The 22,408-nt window shown below is 61.6% G+C and overlaps 4 protein-coding genes and 1 long non-coding RNA gene across 6 annotated transcripts; 2 read left to right on the forward strand and 3 right to left on the reverse strand.

Annotated features, from left to right (window-relative positions):
• Positions 1–108: 108 nt before the first annotated feature.
• NELFB (negative elongation factor complex member B) lies at positions 109–10,223 on the reverse strand. The gene is made up of 13 exons (XM_045803672.2): positions 9,951–10,223; positions 9,514–9,677; positions 9,251–9,350; positions 8,661–8,891; positions 6,399–6,584; positions 5,643–5,755; positions 4,966–5,068; positions 4,621–4,716; positions 4,256–4,398; positions 4,038–4,144; positions 1,417–1,558; positions 1,188–1,296; positions 109–1,047 (listed from the first exon to the last, which is right to left on the reverse strand). Exons 1-13 carry the CDS (start codon positions 10,050–10,052, stop codon positions 901–903), a joined length of 1,743 nt encoding a protein of 580 aa, XP_045659628.2. The 5' UTR covers positions 10,053–10,223; the 3' UTR covers positions 109–900.
• Positions 10,224–10,385: 162 nt separating this feature from the next.
• On the reverse strand, positions 10,386–14,454 carry STPG3 (sperm-tail PG-rich repeat containing 3). 2 transcript variants are annotated; one of them, XM_087869156.1, is made up of 6 exons: positions 14,348–14,454; positions 14,098–14,255; positions 13,857–13,991; positions 13,664–13,752; positions 13,002–13,143; positions 10,386–12,875 (listed from the first exon to the last, which is right to left on the reverse strand). In XM_087869156.1, exons 1-6 carry the CDS (start codon positions 14,452–14,454, stop codon positions 12,742–12,744), a joined length of 765 nt encoding a protein of 254 aa, XP_087725282.1. In that variant the 3' UTR covers positions 10,386–12,741. The 2 variants fall into 2 exon arrangements, with proteins under 2 accessions (XP_087725282.1, XP_045659672.1); XM_045803716.2 differs by having other exon boundaries at positions 10,388–12,875; positions 13,002–13,302.
• On the forward strand, positions 13,622–15,747 carry LOC148108531 (uncharacterized). Its single transcript, XR_015727248.1, has 3 exons — positions 13,622–13,724; positions 15,314–15,419; positions 15,610–15,747. It is a non-coding gene; the product is annotated as an uncharacterized LOC148108531 (long non-coding RNA).
• Positions 15,748–16,197: 450 nt separating this feature from the next.
• Positions 16,198–19,922, forward strand: CIMIP2A (ciliary microtubule inner protein 2A). The gene is made up of 7 exons (XM_045803715.2): positions 16,198–16,538; positions 17,717–17,931; positions 18,014–18,279; positions 18,368–18,494; positions 18,840–18,934; positions 19,294–19,411; positions 19,783–19,922. Exons 1-7 carry the CDS (start codon positions 16,483–16,485, stop codon positions 19,869–19,871), a joined length of 966 nt encoding a protein of 321 aa, XP_045659671.2. The 5' UTR covers positions 16,198–16,482; the 3' UTR covers positions 19,872–19,922.
• Positions 19,864–22,379, reverse strand: TUBB4B (tubulin beta 4B class IVb). Its single transcript, XM_045803714.2, has 4 exons — positions 22,221–22,379; positions 21,813–21,921; positions 21,607–21,717; positions 19,864–21,063 (listed from the first exon to the last, which is right to left on the reverse strand). The coding sequence occupies exons 1-4, from the start codon at positions 22,275–22,277 to the stop codon at positions 20,003–20,005; spliced, it is 1,338 nt and encodes a 445-aa protein (XP_045659670.1). The 5' UTR covers positions 22,278–22,379; the 3' UTR covers positions 19,864–20,002.
• Positions 22,380–22,408: the final 29 nt, after the last annotated feature.

Consider the following 22,408-nt stretch of genomic DNA (forward strand, 5'->3'; position numbering starts at 1 on the left):
AGCACCCAGACCCTGGCCCACAAAGGCAGAAATGCCCTTAAGAAGGTACCCACCCACCTGCACTACATTCAACCCTCAAGCATGCCCATGAATAGCTCGTCCACTGGATTTACCCAAAAACCTTTTATTTACAAAAGTGAAAGTCTCACCGTGTGCAACAGCTCTCACTTGACCAAGACGGTGCATCTGAGCAAGGAGCACACCACTCCAAGGGTAAACTGAGGCAGCCATTCCTCAGCCACGTTTGCTACACTGGCTGCTGCTAGCCAGGGGAAAACAATTCCCTGCCTGTCGGGCCACGGGTCAGCCAGACCGTCCACCGTGAGACACTCAGGAGCTGCTCAGAAGAAGCCAGGTTCGGTCTGCGGGTGATCGGACCCAGCGAACCACATGATTTTGCCAATCTGGGCCAACAGGGCTGGGCCCGACCTTTCCCCTCAGGCCTGAGTCCCCCTGCTCTCTCCCCATGGAAAAAAGGTGGCTTTTTCCTAATCCCAACTACCGCCAATCTGTCTCCCCTACAGAAGTGGAAACCCATGAGGCAGGAATGAGCCGGAAGCTTTCCACAGCCTGGGAGTGAGTTCAAGAGGCCAGCTGGGCACAACAGACCCAGAGCTGTCCTCCAAAGAAACAGACAGGGGCCTACGAAGAGCAAGAACCCAGGTCCCAGGATCCAGGCCAGGGTGGGGCTGAGGCATAGCAGAAGGGTGCCCCACGTGTAGGACATCTGAGGGTGGGGGGTGCTCAGCGCCACCCAGCCCAGCCTCACGAGCAGCCAATCTGCCTTCAGGAGAGACGGGGTCCCTGGCACTCCCAAGTCCAGGGGAGCTCCTTCTGGCCAGCTGAGGCCACAGACCCACCAGGGGCCCCGCCTGGTCCCGAGCAGCCCCCAGTGAAGCCTCAGAGCCCAGCCGGAGCGGACACAGTGGGGAGGGGCAGCTCCAGGGCCGGAGTCTCTGCGACCTGGGCCGGGCTGGGCTTTCGGTGTTCCAGCTGCTCCAGTTTCTCCCCGAGCTGAGAGTAAAGTTCCTTCACCGCTTCTCCACTCTGTGGGGAAAGTGTGTGGCTTTGGGGCAGGCCCCGGGGCTACTCGGAGCAGACTTCGAGGTCACTCAGGACACGTCCATGCAGGGGACACGCACACAAGGCAGGACCGGGCTGGCACGGGCGAGGGCTGGGGCACCCACCTGGCCAGTGGGCTCCAGGGCCTTGCGCAGGGCCTCCAGCTTGGACGGCGCCACCCGGTGGTGCAGGTGGATGAGGAGCCGCAGCGCGTGTCGCTGCACGCTCTCCTTCCTGGAAGAGGCCCAGCAGCACTGCGGTGACAGAGCCGCCCCCTCCCTGCCCAGCTGTGCCGCACGCCCCGCCCCTGGCCCCCCAGTCAGGGCAGCGCGGACACAGGCGGAAGGCGGGCACCTGGGCGAGGCTGTGAGGAGGAAGCCGTCAAAGAGGCTCCTGCAGAAGTCCTCCAGGGCGAACTCGTCGGCCAGCAGCGCCAGGTTCCCCATGAGCAGGTGCAGGAAGATGTCACCAAACGCCAGGTCACCAAAGGTCTCCACTGCAAACACAGAAGGGGTCAGCCCCGCCTGCCCTGCCCTGCCATCCCCGCCCCTGGACCGGCGGGCAGTGGGGAGGCCGCAGAAGCAGCAAGGTCGCCTGAGGACGGGGGGCCCGGTTTTCCTGCAAGCCAGAATCAGGGGCCTGCACAGGCGAGGTGGACAGGGCAGGCGGGCGGCCAGGGGCCCAGACCTAGGGAGTGAAGCAGGGCTACAGTGCAAGGACTGGGCTGGAGAGGGCACAAGAGCCCATCATCAGTGGCCGTGGCCCATGGCCAAGGGACTCTGTATTAAGAGGACTCCAGGAGAAAGACAAACCCCGAACAGACCAGAAACCAGAGAAGAAACCCAGACAAGTGCCACAGCACAGCCCGTGAGTTTGACCAGACTGCTATCTGCACGGTTCCGGAAGAAAGACAACAAAAGAAAATGACTTCATGCTTCAAAGCCACGGACTCCAAAACTTCAAAATTGACTACCAAGAAAGCTCGCTGATAAGCAGAGACAGGAACGCCTGTGCGCACAGCCAACAGGGTCAGACCCCCCAGCTGGAGGACAGCAGGCCACGGGGGGACACACACGCGGACACAAGGGCCGTAACACTCGAGCAACGCCGCCAGGGCGCTCTGTGATGAGGGAGCCAGCCGACGCCAGCAGAGCCATCAGACGCAGACGGGGTGTGCTCCCGCCGCACATCGGAGCGGAAAGGACACGGGCAGGCCCACAGTCACAACAGGGGACACTGTCCGCAAAGTTCCAAAATCCCACAGAACCCCACAGACTGTGCGAAACCTGAGAGGTAACATTGGAAGTGAGACACTTGTTCTAACCCTGATTTGAGCAAACTACCCACAGAAGAATGTCACAAGGCAATTAGAGAACCATGGCACTGCCAGCACCTGGCCCCACATGTGACCATGGCCGCATCGTGGTTTCTGACAGCACCCGTCTTTTGTAGAGACACCTGCTAGGTCCCTCACGGCCCCTACGCTGCGAGTCTGGATTTATGTCCAGACCGTCCCCGCGGGCCCCTAGGCAGGCAGCGGATAGGCGCCGGGCTTCGCCATGCTGTGCTCTTTACTTGTGATTTCATCAACAATCCCCACAATAAAAAGCTAAAAATTAGGGACGCCTGTGGCGCACTCGGTAGAGTGTCTGCCTTCAGCTCCGGTCATGGTCCTGGGGTCCTGGGATTGAATCCCGCATGGGGCTCCTTGCTCGGCAGGGAGCCTGCTTCTCTCTCTGCCTGCCGCTTCCCCCTCACTCTCTCCGACAAATAAATAAAATCTTTAAAAAAAAAAAAAAGCTAAAAAATAAACAGAAAGGACTTTTTAAATTGGCATCCATTCTTACTAGCACCCACTAATGACAGAGAGGAACCAGCGTACTCTTCCTAAACACAAGAAAAGGCCTGCATCCCCGCCCCCTGGGCAGCAGCGCTTGGCCGGGAGACGCGGGTGCTCCTGATGCAGGCAGGACACCCCTGCGTCTCGCCGACACCGTTAGACAAGAAAAAGAAACAAAACTACTAAAATGAATAGAAATGATTGGACAAATGCAAATTATTTGCAACTGCACTCCTGGAAGTTACCAGAAACATACTCAAAAGTTCCAGCCTCTGTGGCCAGGAGGAGGATGGCCCCAAGATGTGTCCCCGTCCTTACCTAGGAGCTGGTGAACATGCTACCTCACGCGGCAGAAGCCCCAGGATGGACCCAACATCACCCCAGGGCCCCAAGTCAGAGAGACAGCAGGGTGAGAGCAGCTAGGAGGGTGAACTGCAAGATGCAGCCAGGAGCCAGGGTGTGGGCGGCCTCTATGCACTGGAGACAAGGAGCCGATTCTCCCTGGAGCCTCCAGAAGGAGCCAGCCCCGCCCACACCTCGACTGTAGCCCCAGGAGACTCACTTCACCCTTCCCCCTCCAGAGCGGTAAGAAAGTAAGTCCATATTGTTCACTTACATGGAGGCAGGATATAAATTCAGACCCGCAAACAGAACGGGAAACGTAACGCACCACCTCAGACCTGTCCGTGACCCAGAAACGCGCTTGGCAAGGGACGTGCGGCATCTCTATGAAGCAGCCTCAACACCCCAGATGAGCCTGGGGCCGGCAGAGGAAGGCCAGGTGTCCCCAGACACCCTTCTCTCTGGCTCGGCCTGCAGCTGACTCCGGAAGGGGTCCACTCAGGCCCCGCCCTCTTCTTCCTACCAGGAAGCAACCCGGCCCCGCCCCAAGTAGCGGACACTGCCGGGGGTGGGCTCTCTCCATGGTCGCAGGACTGGAGGGGCTCCCCCCGCCTCGCCAGGTAGGATAAAAGTAAGACAGCTCTTGCACCAGAGTGGAAAGGATCCTTCCACAAGCGGTGACCACGGCAAAGGGCGGGCTCCACTCGCTCCAGTACGAAGACAACTTCCAGAAGACCAAGCCTGACAGGGAGCCCAGCTAGCCCCTGGGAGGCGGGGCCGGGCGCACACTCACCGAGCCCCGGCAGCAGGCGCAGGAGCGCGTTCTTGTTCCTCTGCTTGGTGATGTGCAGCACGTAGTACAGCCCCACCTCACAGGCCATGCGCTGCTCCTGCAGAAACCTGCACCAGCAAGGACGGGCCACCCCTGAGCCGCACGCGCTGCACAGCCTTCCGAGGGGAGCCGGCGGGCGGGGGGTGAGGCTCCCCCACCCATGCCCCTGGAGCCCATACTTGGTGAAACTCTCTGGAAGCGTGTTTGGGTACGTGACTGGGGCTTTCTCCTCGGCTGGGAGCTTCTGATCCACGTTGAAGGTATGGTCGTCCACCACGAAGGACATGAGCATGGGCAGGAACCTGGTGATGAGCTCCACCTCCTAGGCCAGGAGAAAACCCAGAACTGGTCCCGCACAGCCCCGCCCTTGTCCTGCACCGTACCCCACCCCTCGCCCACCCACCTCACGTCGATCTTTCCTGGACGTCACTCTAAAGGCCTGGCCCTCCTTCCCACCTCCCGAGACCCCACCTTGCTGATCTTCCTCGGCCCCACAGACCCTATCGAGAAAGCTGCGGACACAACCCCACCCCAGTCCCATTACCATCTTGGGCTCCTTGAAGACCTGGCTGTCAATCATGTCCCACGCCCCCTGGCCTAAGGCCAGCAGCCTGAGCAGCAGCAGGAGATCAGGGCTGTCCTGCGGGAAAGGGAAGGCCTCAGCACATGCTCACGTGGCCCTCCCCCCCCTCCCCCCCGGTCGAAATCACTCATGGCCACAGGGTCCTAGTGGCACAGCCAGAACCACCAGCTTTGCCCACAGGCTCCACACGCCCACCAGCCATCAGGAGTATGTGCTCTCACAAGGGCCAGCATGGACCTGGCCACCAGCAGTCCATACCCACACGTCTACCCAGAAGGCGGCGTGCGGCCGGCCCAGTGCACTCACCCTGGGCAGCGTCTCCTGGCCGACCAGCTCCTGCAGGTGCCTGACGGTGCTCAGCGACAGTGTGTTGATGGCAAAGGGGTCACACAGGATCATGGACAGATCCCTGTGAGGGTGAGCACACCGCGCTAACGTGGCATGGGCGCAGGCTGGGCTGCCTTGGCCACTGCCCTGGGGAGATGCCCCCCCCCGCCCCCGAGCAAGCCTGCCTACCTCCTCTGGATTTCTTCCCAAAACAACTTTGCCGTTCATAACTTATCTTTAGCTTACTCAAAACACTGACGAGTCAAAAAAGTTTTTTAAAAAACTAAGCTCCCATTTAGGTTCTGAAAAACCTGACCCTGATTTTGTAAGCACATCCAGGATCCCAGAGACAGTCACAGAGAGAAGGCGGGGCTGGAGCCAGATCCCACCCGCACAGTGGGCTCCTGGGATGGGGCTGACCACCCACCCCTCTGTTGCAGGCAGGCCCTGATGACTGCAGACAGCAGAGTCCTAGACCAGGGCTCCCCCGAAACTCTGAGGCCCAGGCCCCAGCAGCTGAGCCCCTCAGCCGTGAGCATGAGTACCAGGCACATCTAAAGCACACTGGGGAGAAACTACAGACACAGCCTGCTTGTCCGGAAACCTGCGGATAGGACCCTCGGCGCCGGGGAGCACCTCACAAGGCTGACCCTTACCCCAGGACTTGCTCCTGCCCCTTCTTCACTCCGTCCAGAAACCCCTGCAGCTCCCGGGCCCTCTTGCTGTCCACAAACCGCTCTCGAATGCAGGCGTCCAGGCACCAGGTAAACTGCAGGGAGGAAGCACGGTCAGGACGCGACCAGAGACCACGGCCTCTAGACATCACTCGTGCTCACTGCTGAGGCGCGGCCGGTACCCAAGCCTCACGTAAGCAGCAGGACTCGCTGCCTCCCACGGTCCAGGCCCGGTACAGTGCAAAGGCAGACAGGCCCGAGGTCCCACGTCCCCAGCAGGCCAAGCAGTGCATGGAGGAGACAGTATTTGTGCTCTGTTCTCAAGGGGCCTCCCTGGCAGCCCCCTTTGTGCACTACAGCCCCCCCCAGGAGGTGACACTATGTCAGGGTGCACAGCATCCATGCAGGGGACAAGGACGATACACAACCCCCCTCCCCCCCGGAGCACAGTACACAAGCGGCCCCCAAGGACTCTGGAGCAGAGGAGGGCCACTGGCCCGGGACATCCCACATGCAGCCAGAGCAAGCATCCAGGAGCGGCCACGGGGCCTGTCCCAGCTGGAGCAGAGGAAGACACAGAGCAGGCACACCAGGGAGATGCAGGGCAGCTGGCTCTGACTCAGGTGCCCGGCAGAGGCCCCCCGCCCCTGAGCCTGGTCGGCAGAAGTGGCACAGGGGCTGGCACACAGCGGCTGCTGGGGGGGCAGGCGTGGACGGGGGGGGCGGTGAGGCCACCACCTTGTGGCAGGGGTCCACAGAGCAGATGTCCCCGACGTCCAGCTCGTGCAGGGACATGAGCAGCTCGGCCCGCAGGGTACAGTAGTGCACGTTGCGGGTCCGCAGGAAGAGGGTCCGCAGGAACTGCAGCACCATGTCGTACAGCTTCACGTTCTTGCCCACCATCTGCGTCAGCTTCTGCACCACCTGTGGGGGGCCCCGCGCGGCAGCGTCACCAACAGCCCCTGTCCTGACACCCGACAGTCTCCTCTCTCACAAGACGCTAGCTCTGCGGCAAGAGGTGGCAGTTCTGGTGTTTAAGGAGCTGAAGCCCACATCAGCTTCTCTGAAAGGCCGTCGACCTGTGACCCCAGACCCCTCAGAGCTGCCCAGTCTGCTGGCACAGGGAGACTCAGGCCCAAGTGAGGGACACTGGCCACAGGGCCCAGGGAAGCCCAGCCTGGGCCTCCTGGCTCCCTGCATTGTCCCAAACCTCGAGGCCCTGTGGCCACCCCGAACCACATCCAGCACCAGTCCCCATTCCTTGGCAGGGACCACCCACTTCTGCAACCCACACCCCACGCGGAAGGCTCCTGTGCGCCACCGCAGCCCACGGGAGGGAGGGCTGCTCGCCGCTCGCTGACCGTGAACAGGAGCTAAGCCTCTGGCTCTAACGCTGTGAAGAACACACAGGAAAACCTGGGGTAACAGACGTCACAGCACCCCAACGGCCACTGCACAGTGAGTGCAGAGACAAGCAGGGGTGTCAGGGGCCCTGGCAAGGACTCTCCGGCAGGCTTCAGGGACCCCGAAGCGCACAGCAGACCTGGAGCCCCACCCGGCGGGCACCTCTGGTACAGACGAGAGCAGCCGCGTGCCTGCCCTGACCACAGCCCAGGCCTGGCCTTCCAGCGAACAAGAGGTGGCGAGACAAGCTGCTGGCAGGCAAGCCAGGTGGGCACAGAGCCGTGGCCCCAGTGGCTGAGCCACACCCTGAGGACCATAGGCAAGACCCTCTCCCCTTGCAATGGGTGCCAGCCACACAGCAGGAAGGACCCAGGCCCCCTGGGGGGACACTGACAGCCCAGGAGAAATGTGAACAAGAGGCAAGAGACCACAGGCAGGAAGTAGTACTGCAACCACTGGGCAGATTGTGGGAAAAACATTACGTCGGATCCCACTTCACGCCAGCACACACCCCTCAGCAAGAAAGCTAAGAATCAACAAAACACCTGGCACCACTCGACCAGGGTCCAGTGGCTCGCCACCATCACCTCCCTCTTCTGTTCAGCCATCATGCTGGAGCAGCTCAGGCGACTTCAGTGACCCCCAAGTCACTGAGAAGAGCCAAAGTCTCCATGGCGGCCTCCAGCCCTCCCGAGCTCACCCCCCAATCTACTCACCCACTTGCTCTCGGCTCCAGCCGCGTCAGCCTCCTCCTCATCCCAGTCAGCCTGCTCCCCTTCAGAGCCTGTGCTCACTCCCCAACCCTGCCTCGCCTTGCTCTGTGGCCTCGTGTCTCTGCAGCCCTCGGCCACCCCTTGAGCTCTGGGTGACCAGCGTGTGACGTTTACTCTGTAGTGTCTGCCCCCCTACAGACTGTGAGTGCCCCAGGCAAACACCCTGACCTCTGGTCAGTGAAGGGTACAGGCACCTGTGGTAGGCAGTCAGGACTCAAGAAACGTTTGTCAAAGTAGCGAACGAATCAGACAGAGAAACAGAAGACAGGCGGGGCACCTGGGTGGCTCAGACGGTGAAGCGTCTGCCTTAGGCTCAGGTCATGATCTCGGTCGGGGTCCCAGGATAGAGCCCCACATCGGGCCCCCTGCTCAGCGGGGAGCCTGCTTCTCCCTTTCCCTCTGCCTCTCTCCATTGCTCATGCTCTCTCTCTCTCTGTGCTCTAATAAAAAAAAAATAATAATAATCTTTAAAAAAAAAAGAAAAAAAAGAAACAGAAGAAGGGGGCCTGCCTGGCTCAGTCAGTAGAGTGTGTGACTCTTGATCTTGGGGTTTTGAGTTTGAGCCTCACGTTGACTGTAGAGATTACTTAAAAATAAAATCTTAAAAACAAAACAATTTCCCAGAGCCAACAGAAGAAACGATGAACTTCACCGGAAAGGCTGCCACGTCACCAAGTGCCAAGCACATAGCAGCAAAGAGACCCGCACTAGGCACAGCATCACAAAGCCCCCTGGCCGGCCACACATACAAGCCCACACCTCCCAGGAACTAAAGCATGCACGGTGCTGGGCAAGGGGGTGGTCAGGGCGCCCCCTGCCTCACCTCGCCCTGGCGCCTCGTCTTCGGGGAAGGACTGAAGAAGTTGTGCAGGACGGAGAGCTCTGTGCTGAAAAGCGCACTCTCCTTCTCCAGGATGTACTGCTTCAGCAGCGGGGAAACTTCGTCCCCGAACAGGGCCTGGTTGTCCTGCCAGATCTGCCGCTTCACCTCCACGGCACAGGCCCGGTACAGCTCCTTGTCAGCCATCACCAGCTTCAGCTTCTTCTCTGGAACCTACGCGACCACATAGGCCACGCCCTCAAAATAGGTCAGGAGGCCTCAGTCCCCCAGTAGAGACCACCGCAAGCCCAGCCCCACCGGCAGGGGCACCTGTGAGAGGACTCGGGGCCGGAAGATGCAGGCAGCCACGCTGAATACAAACGGCTCTTGCCAAGCCGCCACGGGTCCCACAACCCAACCACACGCGGAGCTTCGGTCTCTGCCCGGCTTGGAGAACGTGGCCCTCGTTTGGGCCGGCAGCTCAGGAAACCTCCCCAGTGTGAAGCTGCCAGCCTGAGCCAGGGTTCGCTTCGCCTCCCCACTGAGGGCGCCGTGCAGAGCGCACCCTGAGCGCGCTGGCCTGGGGTTCTTACCTTGGGCAAATGTTTCATGACGCACATCACCACGGGCTGCAGGGACGGCATCTTCACCAGAGAAAAGCTCTTTTCCAGGAGGTCTTCCAGTTTCTTGTACCTGCAAAGTCGCACTTTCTGGGGGCAGCTGCCTACTGGTCCCAGCAGCTGACAGATCAGGGGACCCGTCCACCGGCGGGCGCCCCTCTTGGAGCAGGGGCGTGTGGCCATGGGCTCAGTTCCACGGCTCAGAGAAGCGCTGCGCATCTCACCGGCCCACCTACCTCTCCTCGGCCTTCCCCTCTGAGGCGATGGCCGACACGCGCTCCAGCAGCTTGTCCCGGAGCTCGTCGAACACCGACTGGTGGAACTCCAGCCGCGGCGTCCCGTGCAGGTCCAAGAAGGGCAAGGCGGACTGCAGGGAGGGCAGCAGCACGCCATTCTCTGTCTGAGGAAACAGAGGGCCCCGTGCGCGGGGGTCGGTTTCGCTTCCTGCGCGGGGGGCGACCACAGAAACCTCCATTGCAGCCACGCCTGGCCGGCACCCTGCGTGCCCGGTGCACAACGAGGCAGGTGCAAGGATGCTCCCGGCAGCCCGGGCCACGGCCCGGCCAGAGTCCGTCTGCGGGGCGCTGGCTCGGGGCACCCGGTCCCTCCATCCGGGGAACAGAGGCAGCCGCCCGCAGGAACAACTGTGCCCCCGCTCCCCACCGGGCCCCACCTGGAACTGCTCGATGGCCTTGAGCGGCTCCGTGCAGTTGGTCAGCGTCTCCTTCAGGTCCTCGCCATTGGCCACGCCCAGGTCCTGCAGCCCCGCGAACATGGCCGAGGCCGCGGCCCCCGCCCGGCTCGACGCCCCATCCCCGCCGCGCTCCCCCGGCGCCGCCGCAGGCCCCCCCGAAGTCCGCTCGCTCGGGCCTCGGGGGCCGCCCGAGCTCCGCTCCCCGGCACCCTCCAGCTCGGCCAGGTCCCGCCCGCAGCGCCGCTCCGCCCGGACCGCAGCCGCCCACTTCCGTCCTGCAAGGCGGGGTCCGCCCGCCAAACGGTCCCCCGGAAACGCCGCCGCCGCGCAGAGGTTCCTGGGAGCGGGGCCCGGCCGAGCGGACGCGAGCGCGAGCTGTGCCCCGACGTCGGCGGGCTGTGGACGCGCACCCGGCCCCGCTGAGCCGCGACCCGCCCCCGGGGCTCCGACCCCACCCCGTGGCGTGCGCTGCGCTTGACCTTATCCTCCGGATAAGGTTCTTCTGGGGGCACGGCGGGGTGCTGCGGGGCACCTGGGGCTGGGGGAACGGGGGAAGAGTGCTGCCGGCGGGGTCGGCCTGCTTTCTGGATTTAGGAACTGATATTTTGACCAAGTATACTTTATTTTTAATAATCATGAGAAATCCCGTGGCTGACCTCCCAGCTGCCTTTTGACGCTGAGAGTATTTTTGCTTCAAGAAAAGCAGCAGTCCGCCCTAGCTGCTGCCTGCCCCGGGGCCCCACCTGGGGCACGGCCTGCTCTCTCCCTGGAACCGGACTCCCTCCTTGTCAAACAGAGACGGGAATGAAGCTCACAGCCTAAGGTCGTTGCGAAGACTGAACTCTGAGTGTGCTTCCAGGGGCGCCTGGGTGGCTCAGTCGGTTAGGCGTCTACCTTCCGCTCAGGGGGCGTCCTGGGATCAAGCCCCGCGTGGGGCTCCCTGCTCCGTGGGGAGCCTGCTTCTCCCTCTCCCTCTGCCTGCCACTCCCCCTGCTTGTGCTCTCTGTCAAATAAGTGTGCTTCCAGAGGAGCCTAGCAGAGACCGGGGGGACAAAGTGGGATCGTGACCGAGGACCGGTACCCTCACTCTGCTCACCATGAGCATCTAACCCCAAGCTAACCCGCGGTGGTAGGCCCTCGGGCTGACTTGTCCATCCTGACATGCTGCGAATTCAAGGTTCCGGTTTCATGGTGTCCCCTGTCCTGTGCAGTGCAAGAAGCTCATACAAAGTCAGTGGGCACTGCCTGGTGTGCACCCTCCATGGGCTCCTCACTGCTAAGTGTGCAAGCCCCTGGACCCAACATTCACCCTCTGCAGCCTTTCATCTCACCAGCTCACCTCCTTCCATCCAAACAGCCCTGTATCCTCCCAAGTTTGGCCACAACAAACACCACACCCTCTTCCTTTTTGTGTGCCTTTGCTTCCGAGGTTTATCCTGCTAGAGATTCCCTTCCTACAGCCTAGCAAACTCTTGCTCATCTTTAAAAGTCACTTCTGCCACTGCCTTCTCCAGGAAGCCCTCCCTCCCCAGCTGGAGGGCATTGCTCCATTCTTCCTGCTGGTCCCACTCCTGACTTTGAGCTCTAGGGGTTGCTAGTGGTGCAGCTGTGAGCAGAGCTCCTGCTTTCCACCCCCTTCCCCGTGAGCCAAGCTCCCAAGGCCAGAGCTTCTACAGCTCTGTCTCTGTTGCCTGCTGGCTGAGCTCGTCAGCCCAGGACCTAAGGATGGCCATCTGCCATGCCACTGCTCTGATTCCCAGGGGTGCTGGGGCTCAACCCCCCAATGGTTGAGCCCTAAAGGACGTCCCAGGTGCACTGCACTTAGACTCCCTGGGCTTTGGTCTCCCTGCAGAATGGAATGATGTCCATACCATAGCCACAGCTGTTGCAGTGCATTTTTGAAGGGGTCAAGCTCTGGCCCAGGACATGGAGGCCCACGGACCTCTGGAGGAGCTGGTACAGTGACAGGTGCCACCACCAGCTGCAGGAGGCCCTTGGAGGGAGGCAATCTTGGCAACAACCCCTGGGTAGAAAGGCAGGCTGCTGCGGTGGGGAGGGACAGTGAAGGAGGCCCAGGAAGTCTGTTGGTTGTGGCATGGCCTGCACAGCCCTGGGCAAGTTCATAAGCCAAAGACCATAGGGTCTGTGGGCAAGAGCTGAAGAAGTGGGGCCAGGCCCTGACCAACTGGTCCTCTGGGCCCTCCCTGGTCACTGGGCAGGCTGGCCCTGGAGTAGACTGGCCCTCGAGGAGACCTCAAGATGGCAGCTGACCCTCAGGTAGACTGGCAGCTTGACCAGTCCCCTGGGTAGCACAGCTAGGTGGGGGTGTCCTGTATTGCCCACGGGGCTCCCTCCCATCCTGTCCCCAGCCAGGAAGTCCCAGGCTGCCACCCCACTCACCCTAGAGAAGAGGGCACCAAAGGGGAAGCAGAGGGAGACCCCTGGCCAAGGAAAGCCAAACGTGACAGGTCTGCAGCAGGCCGCAGCAGGCCGCATCTATGGGACAGCTCACCAGTCAGGTACACAACAGAGTTGGGAAGAACCAACAGCATCTCTGTATGGGAGGGGGTGGGCAGGTGGGCTTCAGGCTGGGCCCTCCTCAATGTCCACAGCTCACAGAGGGGTTGGCCGGCCAGGAAGGTGGATAAGAGGCACCCAGAGAGTCAAAAGGCCGAGTTGGAGGCCCTTAGTTCCACAGGAAGGACTGGGAAGGCCCCCAGGGAGACCAGGGTTCCATGGATAACCGGTGGCCGGCTGTGCCGAGGACGCTCTACAGGGTGCAGAAGGGTCCCGTGTCATGGCGCTTGGGTCTTCGGACACCCTGGATCACCACTCCAGGCGCAGAGGGGAAACGCGAGTTATAGCAATCCTCCACGTAGTAGGCAGCTGGGCCAGGACTGCGGGCTGCAGGGAAAAGGTGTGAGCCCCACCTAGGCTACAGCGCCAGCTGCCGCATAGCTCCCAGCTCCCCACAGGCTGAGTCCCCACCCCTGCCCCCCGCCTGGCCTGCTCTCTCAGAGGTCTCCTTACAGGAGCTGACCCAGGAGGCGAACGCAGGTGAGCGGCTCATGGAGAAGGCGGGCGGGCGGCGGCTCTGCAGGCGGCACCCAGGAAAGATGTTGTAGGTGTTGGGGCTGGGGAGCTTCTCGCCCCCCGGGGCCTGCGGAGGGGCCTGAAGCTGGGGCTGGGTACGGTAACCCGCACCCCCGGCCCGCGGCAGCCACGGGCGGGCCGGGGGCTCAACTGTCTTGGAGGCGGGGCGGCGGGCCCCAAAGCTGAAGGCCGGGAAGGCAGGCCGGCTGAGGGGCCGATAGTCCGCGGGCGATGGCCACTACGGGAAAAGAGGCTGCTGCAGGCCCCTCCCGCCCCCACAGGCCCCGCCCCTCCCTGGCCCCTCCTCCAGCCCGCCTCCCGCAGGCCCCGCCCCTCGCGGGTCTTTCCTCCAGCCCGCCCCATAGGCCCCGCCCCTTCCTGGCCCCTCCTCCAGCCCGCCTCCCGCAGGTCCCGCCCCTCTCGGGTCTTTTCTCTAGCCCACCCCCACACCAGCCCCTCCCCGGGCCCCTCCTCCAGCCCGCCTCCCGCAAGCCCAGCCCCTCTCGGGTCTTTCCTCCAGCCCGCCCTCACAGGCCCCGCCCCTCCCCGGCCCCCTCCTCCAGCCCGCACCCGCAGGACTTGCCGGGCGGGCCCTCCACCTTGCGCTCTTGGTTAAAGTCGGCTTTCTGCGTGAAGGGATTCTCGCTTTGGAACCACAAGGTCCGCCACGCCCTGCGGCCTCCGCCCTCTGCAGTAGCAACGGCGTGGTTGGGGAAGGAGGGAAGGCTGGTGGCCGGAGCCCCACTCCCAGGGCAGGGGGCGGGCGGCGGGGCGCAGGGAGGGGGCACGCACCGTGGGTGGGGAGCCTGCGGCCGATGCTGAAGTGGGGATGTGGGGAGGACTCGCGCACTGAAGCATCCGGCGCCGGGTACTTGGCAGGGCCGGGGGTCTGCAGATCGGTCACGATGGGTGGGCGTCGTTCCAGCCCTGGCGGGAAGCAAGCTCTGGGTCTGGGGACTCAGCAAGTGCCCCCCACTCCTGCCCGCCTGCCCAAACCAGACTGAGGTATGGGGTAGCCAGGACCCTTACTCACACAGCTCCCTCAGGTTCTGGGTGCAGATAGGGGGGTGCTGTTGTTGGAGGGGGCCCGTTTGCACACTGAGGCCAGCCTGGAACTCCTGCACTCCTGGGGGCCACATCTCCCAGGCGGTCCCCGGCTGGGGGCCCCACAAGAACACACTAGCCTTGGGGCTACAAGGGAGAGGAGGGAGCGCTGTCCACACAGCCCAATGGCCACCCCATCTGGACTGCTCCCCAGCGCACCCAGCTCCCTGAGAAGTTACCGGGCTGGCACAAGTGGCCTCTGCCTCAGGGAGCCATGGGTCCAGGGTTGGCCTCCACTGATGTAAAAATTCGCCAGGAATTTCACAGCTTTCTGGTCAAAATTCATTGTCAAAGTGTCTGGCTCCCTTCCCCTGGGACACCTCAGAGCTCTGTGACCTCATTAGCCAGCCATGGACACCCCCTGCCTCAGTTGCCAGGGACTCCCTGGGGAAGGAGCATTGTCCAGCCCTGGAGGGGCTGCTACAGTGGGCCCCTCAGAGGGACCCTCCCCTGGCCAGCCAGGTGGGTCATTCTGACATCAGCCTCGGCCAGGAGGACCCCTAGCCTGCCCCAGTGACCTCTGGCTTGGCCTCCTTTCCTCTCTTCTCTCCTTCCTTATCCCAATCCCTCTCCTGTCCTAGAATCTGGGGTCCCTTGGACGTCCAGGGTCCACTTTAGCAGGGCTTCTGGGAGGACTGGGGCCTCTGCACAGGGATGAGAAGAGCGGCTGCTAAGGGCTGCCCTGCCCGGCTGTGCAGGGTCATCCAGAATGAGGAGGGGAGGGGGGAGGGGTCCAGGGAAACTCCCTGGAGGAGGAGCTCCTGCTGCAAACCCAGCCCTCGCAAAAGCAAAGCAATGGAAGCTGGGTCCAGGTGGACCATGCTGACCATAGAGACAGTCTGGGGATTGGAGCTGCCTGGTAGCCCAGGCAGGGCTGAGGTATAGGGGCCTGTCTTCTGCTTACTTGCACAGAAGCTGTAAGGTGTCACAGATGAATGGGGCTGCCCAGGCTGAAGTGTGAAGGAATAATAAGCCCAAATGAGTGAGAGCCCTCTCGGGCACCAGGGTCCTTGCTGTGCCCTTTGCAACTGACCAGCCTGCCAGCCCTAGCCCTGGTCTTGACCAAATCCATGCAAGCAGGACCGAGTCAAAAACAGCTCATCCTCCAGGCCTACCCCACCCCAACCAAGTCTCTTTCTCTCCAGGTCTCTCCCATCCAGCACTGACCCTACCTGGCCTCAGGAGGCACTCCGGATGGATGGACAGAGGGACAGATGGAAACCTGCTTCAGGAAATACATGTTTCATTAGGGTGAGGGGCTCACGGCCTGTGCCCCCCCCCCGCCGCCGCTGTTCCCTGGTGTTCTGCAGGCGTAGCTCTCGTAACAAAGCCCCCGTCACTGGACATCTGAGATAGCCCCAATTTCTCCCTGTACCAAATATTACCATGATGGCTGGCATCACACAGATGTCCTCAGCTAGATGTCGTTTCCTTCGGACAGGTTCCTGTGAGCAGGAGCGGCCCGTCCAAGTAGGTGATGTCCAGTGAGGACCTGAAATGCATCCCCCAGCTGCTTTCCAGACAGCGCCCGTGGCCTGCTGCAGCGAGTGCCAGCCACCTCCATGAGCAGCACTGGCGTGAGGTTCCGCCTTGTGTCTATCTGTTCCCTGACTGTGGGTTCTGTTCTTAAGACGTTCACGTTACATTTTCCTACCACGGTGTTATTTTTTCTTGTTTTTGTGAAGTTTTCACACTGACAGCGTATCTCTCCCCAACACTTGTTGCAATCCTTTTTTCCCCGCTTGTAGTCTGCCTTTTAGTATTTTTGGTGTTTTTTGACGTGTACTAGAATCTGCTCATCTTTTCCTTTGTTTTTATAGGTAGAACGTCATTCCTATACAAACACATAAAGTCAGGTATTGTTTGAAATGGAAAACAGTGCCCAGTTCCAGGGGAAAGTCTCTCCAGGACAGAGTCCCAACAACCCTGCAGCTCAAACAGCTCCCCGATGAGGCCTCTCAGGATGCCCGCAGAGGTGGGAAAGCGACTTTTCAGTTGGTTTCTGGCCTCCTGGAGGCAGCAAGGGTACAGGCCCAATCCCACCCAACCCTTCCCAGCAGGGCCAACATGGCTGTCCCACTGCTCTGAGCTCTGAGGTCCTCAGGCTGACACTCCTAGCCTGTTGTCTGTCTGGGCCTAGGAGTTCCACCTGTAAAACGGGAGCACTCACAGGGTTAAGGAAGGGTCCCGGACCAGGTAGGGCCCAACAATGGCAGGCCCCTTCACAATGGTTTCCAGGCAACAGGGACTCCTGAGGGAGGGGAGTCAGATAGCTGGAAGGGGCTGGAGCCATCAAAGGCACTGTTGAGGCAAGATGACAGCTACTCAGAAACACAACCTCTTCACGCCAGAACCTCACTATATCCCTGGGTAAGTGCTGGAGCCCTGGAGGAGGCTGAGGTCTGCGGAGGAGGGGGAGTGGGGCTGGGGCCTGAGGGCTCAAGGCCACCTGTGAAGAGAATACCAGAGCTGGGGAGTAGGGGTGAGGCCTGAGGCAGGAGTGCTAAGGCAAGGCTGCTGAGGCCTCACCCCTACCCTCCCTGCTCGCTCTGTGCTGAGAGCCCCACCAGATGGCCAACATGCCTGTGAAGAGCAGGACACTGGGGACAGCCCAACGGCTGGCCTGGCCGAGGCTGGCTAAGTAAGCCCCGGATGCCCCCTAGAGCGCCGCGTGTCTTAAAGAGGTAGTCTCCAGAGGAGGCGGACTGGCAGGGACGCCAGGCTGCCTTGCTAGGTTCCTCTCATGTAAAAACTAAAACAAAAGCGAGCCCTCTGTGGAGTATATGTGCACACCTACGTGCATACACACAGATCCCTGGGAAGGAAGGAAGGCCGGAAGGAGTCAGGCCCAACTTCTCACAGTGGTTCTAAGGGAAATGCCGGGCCATGCGACACAGAGAAGGGCTCTTACCCTTGGTGCCCTAGCCCTGCTTATCTCTCAGACTAGCAATTCTGCATTCACTCTGGCAGGTTTTTTTTTTGAAAGAAAACAATTCGCACTGCTTGGGTGATAACACTGGCCCCAGTGCTACCCCGTTTGGGGTACAGTGAGGCCTACAATACTTTCCTTGTATCTCTAAACAACACTCAGCTCAGCCATCACCTCCTACCAGCAGCCTTCCTACCTGCCTCTCAAGTCCTGGCCTCATGGGTGGCAAAAGTCCTGCAACGCACCCCCCCCCCGTGGGACCACCTTGTGTAGATTGCGCTGTGCCTCGGTCCAGGCCTGGACCCGGTCACCATCCCTGTGAATGCTTCACGGGGGCAGAGCTCCCCGTTCCCTCATCCTTAAGCTCCTGGTCTGAGGATGGCTGGGTGGAGGGCAGATGGCAACCTGATGGTGAGGAGGCAGCGCATCCCACCTGCGGGCCAGGCCTGTTCTTAGTGCTTGGCCTGTGCCAGCCATTCAAGCCTCAAGAGCCTCAGGAGGAAGGTGCGCCTGGGATTCCCATGCCGTAGGTGAGCTCAAGGACCTTTGCCTGCGGCCTGCAGGCTGGCTCCACAGCCTGCACGAGGGGCCCCGCCTCCTCCTCCTCTTCCCTCTGCAGCTATGCGGGATTCTATCCGCAGCTGCGCTACCAGGTGGGGAACACCTATGGGCGCACCACAGCACAGCTGCTCACAGACCCCAGCGTGCAGAAGAGCCCCTGCTCCGTGCTGTCCCCCATATCCAAGCCCAAGTTCATCGAGGACTTCAGCAAGTCCAAGCCACCCTTGATCCCCTGCCGTGACCTGACTGAGCCCTACATCCCCCACTACACTGGTGAGCCGCCCGCCCACCAGCCTTGCCTGCCCCAGGCTCCCCCTCCTGCCTGTTGTCACTCATACCCTCCCTGTCCGCACAGGTCTGAAGCCCTACAAGAACTTTGAGATCCTGGGCCGGCTCCCATCCCAGGAGGTGGATGCCCAGAAGAGGCCGCCAGGGATAGAGAACGTATCCAGGCAGGTCCTGCTGCCTGCGGGCTTCATGCCCTACCCCCCGTACCCTCCGTGCCCACCAGGCAGGAAGGGGGACTCCAGAGACTTTGGACACCCAGGCCTGCGGCTGGCATATGGGGAGGAGGGCTGGAAGAGCACCACCCCTGTCCACGAGGCCCCTGGGCAGGACCAGGTAACTGGGAGAGGTGCTGGGACCAAGCCTCACCCCAGCCAGACCCAGGTGGGGGCTGAAGCAGTGACTTGCTCTCCTTCCATCTCAGCTGTACCACTGCAGGAGGGATGAATACCCACCCCCAGCTCACCAGCAGGAGACACTGGATGTGGGCAGGTTCCACAGGCTACCTCAGCTGGACCACCCCAACCTGATCCAACGCAAAGCCATCTCAGGTGGGTGCCCAGGGCGTGGGTATGAGAACACTCACCCCCCCCTCCCCACGCACACTCCAAGGTTCCAGGGGCCCAGGCAGGATGAGAGAGCAAGTGAAGAGAACTGCCCATGGATCTGTCCACAGCCCTGCCCCTGCCCTGAGAACTGTTTCCTAGAGCTTAGCTTCTCCCAAGTTGGGAAACTCCTGTCCACCCACAGCCGCCTGGCCCCAGCAGGTAGCTGACAACGTTTAGGGAAAGGAAAGAGCCTGAACAGACTTCCCTGACACACCTGGGAGCAGGTGGGTATGCCCAGGGGAAGGTGGACAGGGCCTGGGGCAGGACCCTGACCACTTCCTCCTCTAGGCTATGCTGGCTTTGTCCCTCGGTTTGCCTGGGTAATGGGGGTGAATTACCGCGATGGTGTCACACAGGCTATGGATGAGTTCGACAAGAACCAGGTACGAGGACGACACCCCTGGGCCTGTTCCCAAATGCCCAGCATGGCCTGCACAGTGGCATCCACACCTCTGGGCAGGCAGGATCATGGGCAAGGCTCAGCTGGCTTCCCTGGAGGGGGCTGTGAAGGGCAGCCTTGGTGCCACCTGGCCTGAGGAGGCTGCTCCCCCTCTGCACCCGCCTCGTTCTCCTGACCGGCCTAGGTTCCCTGCTCCGAAGCACTGTGGGGACGAGTAAGACCAAGAGAACCCTGAGCATTAGCTACTTGTCAGAATAGCAGCCCAGCCCCTACCATGACCTACTGCTTACTGGTTATGAGCTGGGGAAGACAGCACATGTCAGCACCTGCCTGTTTCTCCAGTTCCTGTTCAGAAATCCCATCTGTGCCCTGGGTAAGAGGCTGCCCAAGACACACTGGCCTAGCAACACCATCTACAGAAGCCAGGGCCTGATACCTTTCTACATGGGGTTCATACCATGTAAGTACACAGTGGGTCCCTCACCTACTTCCTAGACAAGATCGCAGTGACCAGGCCACTCTAGGGAGGAACTGGGTGACTGGGGTGCCCTCTGCCCATGCTGTACCACTGGCACAGGGCCAGTTATATGGCCCCAGGTTTCCCGCTCATCTTCTCTTCCCCAGTATAGAAGGGGCTCACCCCTCCTCGAACTCAAAAAGCCACAGACACAAGGCCAGCTGCTTCCAGACCATACTGGCCCTCCAGAGGTTCACTGTGGACAGGCCAGGCCAGGCAGGAGGCAGGTGCCCAGGGCAGCCCCGAGCCTGTGCTGACCCCTACGGGGGTGTGTGGCAAGGCCAGGGGCTCAGCTGCAGCACTGCCCCTTGCAGCCATGCAGGACAACTATGCGCTGACGTTTGGCAACAGTACCCGCAAGGCCTATCAGAAGGAACTGGAGAGGCGACACCAGACACTATGAAAATGCTTTAATGGTGGCGTCTGTACAGCATGTGACGTCAAGACAGGAAGGAGAGCAAGTGCACACAGAGAACAGGTTGTGAGTGAATAAAGAGTTCACACAGCTTCCACGCGCTTTACCAGGTAACAGCTCTAGGCCACCTCCTCCTCGGCCTCCTCCTCGAACTCTCCCTCCTCCTCGGCCGTGGCGTCCTGGTACTGCTGGTACTCGGACACCAGGTCGTTCATGTTGCTCTCGGCCTCGGTGAACTCCATCTCGTCCATGCCCTCGCCCGTGTACCAGTGCAGGAAGGCCTTGCGCCGGAACATGGCGGTGAACTGCTCCGAGATGCGCTTGAACAGCTCCTGGATGGCCGTGCTGTTGCCGATGAAGGTGGCAGACATTTTTAGCCCCCGGGGTGGGATGTCACACACAGCCGTCTTCACGTTGTTGGGGATCCATTCCACGAAGTAGCTGCTGTTCTTGTTCTGCACGTTCAGCATCTGCTCGTCCACCTCCTTCATGGACATGCGGCCCCTGAATACTGCAGCCACAGTCAGGTAGCGGCCATGGCGGGGGTCACAGGCAGCCATCATGTTCTTAGCATCAAACATCTGCTGGGTGAGCTCAGGCACTGTCAGGGCCCGGTACTGCTGGCTGCCTCGGCTGGTCAGTGGGGCAAAGCCAGGCATGAAGAAGTGCAGGCGGGGGAAGGGGACCATGTTCACGGCCAGCTTGCGCAGGTCAGCATTGAGCTGGCCAGGAAAGCGCAGGCAGGTGGTGACCCCACTCATGGTGGCTGACACCAGGTGGTTGAGGTCCCCATAGGTAGGTGTGGTCAGTTTTAGGGTTCTGAAGCAGATATCATAGAGGGCCTCATTATCAATGCAATAGGTTTCATCTGTGTTTTCTACGAGCTGGTGGACTGAAAGGGTGGCATTGTAGGGCTCCACCACCGTGTCCGACACTTTGGGCGAGGGCACCACACTGAATGTGTTCATGATCCTGTCTGGGTACTCCTCCCGGATCTTGCTGATGAGGAGGGTACCCATCCCAGACCCAGTCCCCCCACCCAGGGAGTGGGTCAGCTGGAAGCCCTGCAGGCAGTCACAGCTTTCAGCTTCCTTTCTCACAACATCCAACACCGAGTCGACCAGCTCTGCGCCTTCTGTGTAGTGCCCCTTGGCCCAGTTGTTCCCAGCACCACTCTGACCTGGAAGAGGGCAGCCAGTCACTCTTTGCTGGGCATGTGGTCTCCACTGGTCACCCGTGCCAAAAAGCCCAAATAACACAGTGGACACACAGAGCTCAGCCTGCAGGTAGAGCAAATGGACCCCCAAACTGATAAAGCAATGACCTACCCGTTTAAAAATTAAATTAGAGCTCCGGCCAAGATGGCTTAACAGGCCATCCCCTCCCACAGGCAGCCCCTGCCAATTCTCAAGGACAGATGAGCTGCAAACACAGCTTCCACTGCCTCCAACTCAATGTCTGTAGCAGAGAGATTACATCTGCCGGCTCCTTCCCTGCGGGTGGACAGCTGGGCCTTCCTCCCAAAGCCGCTTTAGAAGGAGACTGAGAGACTCCAGGGAAAGGAGGTGTGCAGGGGTGGGAGCTTCAGCCCGGGGGGGGGGGGGGGGGGAGACGGATCAAGACCTCAGCTCTGCGGTGCTGACGGCAGTGACCTTGGGCACCCTTTGACCTTTGAGCCGTCCTGGTTATCAGGACGCCGCCCAGCCCCCACCCCGCGGCTCACCGAAAACGAAGTTGTCCGGCCTGAAGATTTGCCCGAAGGGCCCCGAGCGCACGGAGTCCATGGTGCCCGGCTCCAGGTCCACGAGCACAGCGCGGGGCACGTACTTGCCACCTGGGGCGGGTGGAGGGAGGGGGGGAAGAGGCCGTCAGCGAGGGGAAGGCCGCGGGAAAGCAGGAAGGAGTTGGGGAAGGGGCGTGGTGTCTCACCGGTGGCCTCGTTGTAGTACACGTTGATCCGCTCCAGCTGCAGGTCGCTGTCGCCATGGTAAGTGCCGGTAGGATCGATGCCATGCTCGTCGCTGATCACCTCCCAGAACTGCGAGGGACGCAGGCGGGCCGGGCCCGGGCTGAGTCACGCCGGCGGTGCCCGGACCCGGCCCCGCCCCGGATGGGCGCGGCCCTCCCCTCCCCCCACGCCGCCGCCTCTGTCGCTGCCGCCGCCGCCGCCAGGTCAGGTTCGTCCCCGGGGGCCCGCGCCGCAGCCCCGGCTCCGACCCCGTGCCGGGCCGCAATGCGGGTGGCCGCCCGCCCACCCGCCCGCTGCCGCCATCTTTTCTGCCGCCCGCCCATCCGCCCGAGTCACCCGCGCCGGGCGCCAGGCGCCCCACTGCCCACCTTGGCGCCGATCTGGTTGCCGCACTGGCCGGCCTGCAGGTGCACGATCTCCCTCATGGCGGCGGCGGCGGCGGCGGCGGCGCTGGCGGAAGGACGGACGCAAGACCGGAGGAACGGGCGCGCAGAGTGCTACAACCGACGCTCCGCCAGCGCTTATATATCCGCCGCGCCCGCCCCCGCCAGCCTCC

This window comes from Ursus americanus, chromosome 18 (genome assembly GCF_024610735.1).
Source record: "Ursus americanus isolate L20-20 chromosome 18, mUrsAme1.1.p, whole genome shotgun sequence".
NCBI lineage: Eukaryota > Metazoa > Chordata > Mammalia > Carnivora > Ursidae > Ursus > Ursus americanus.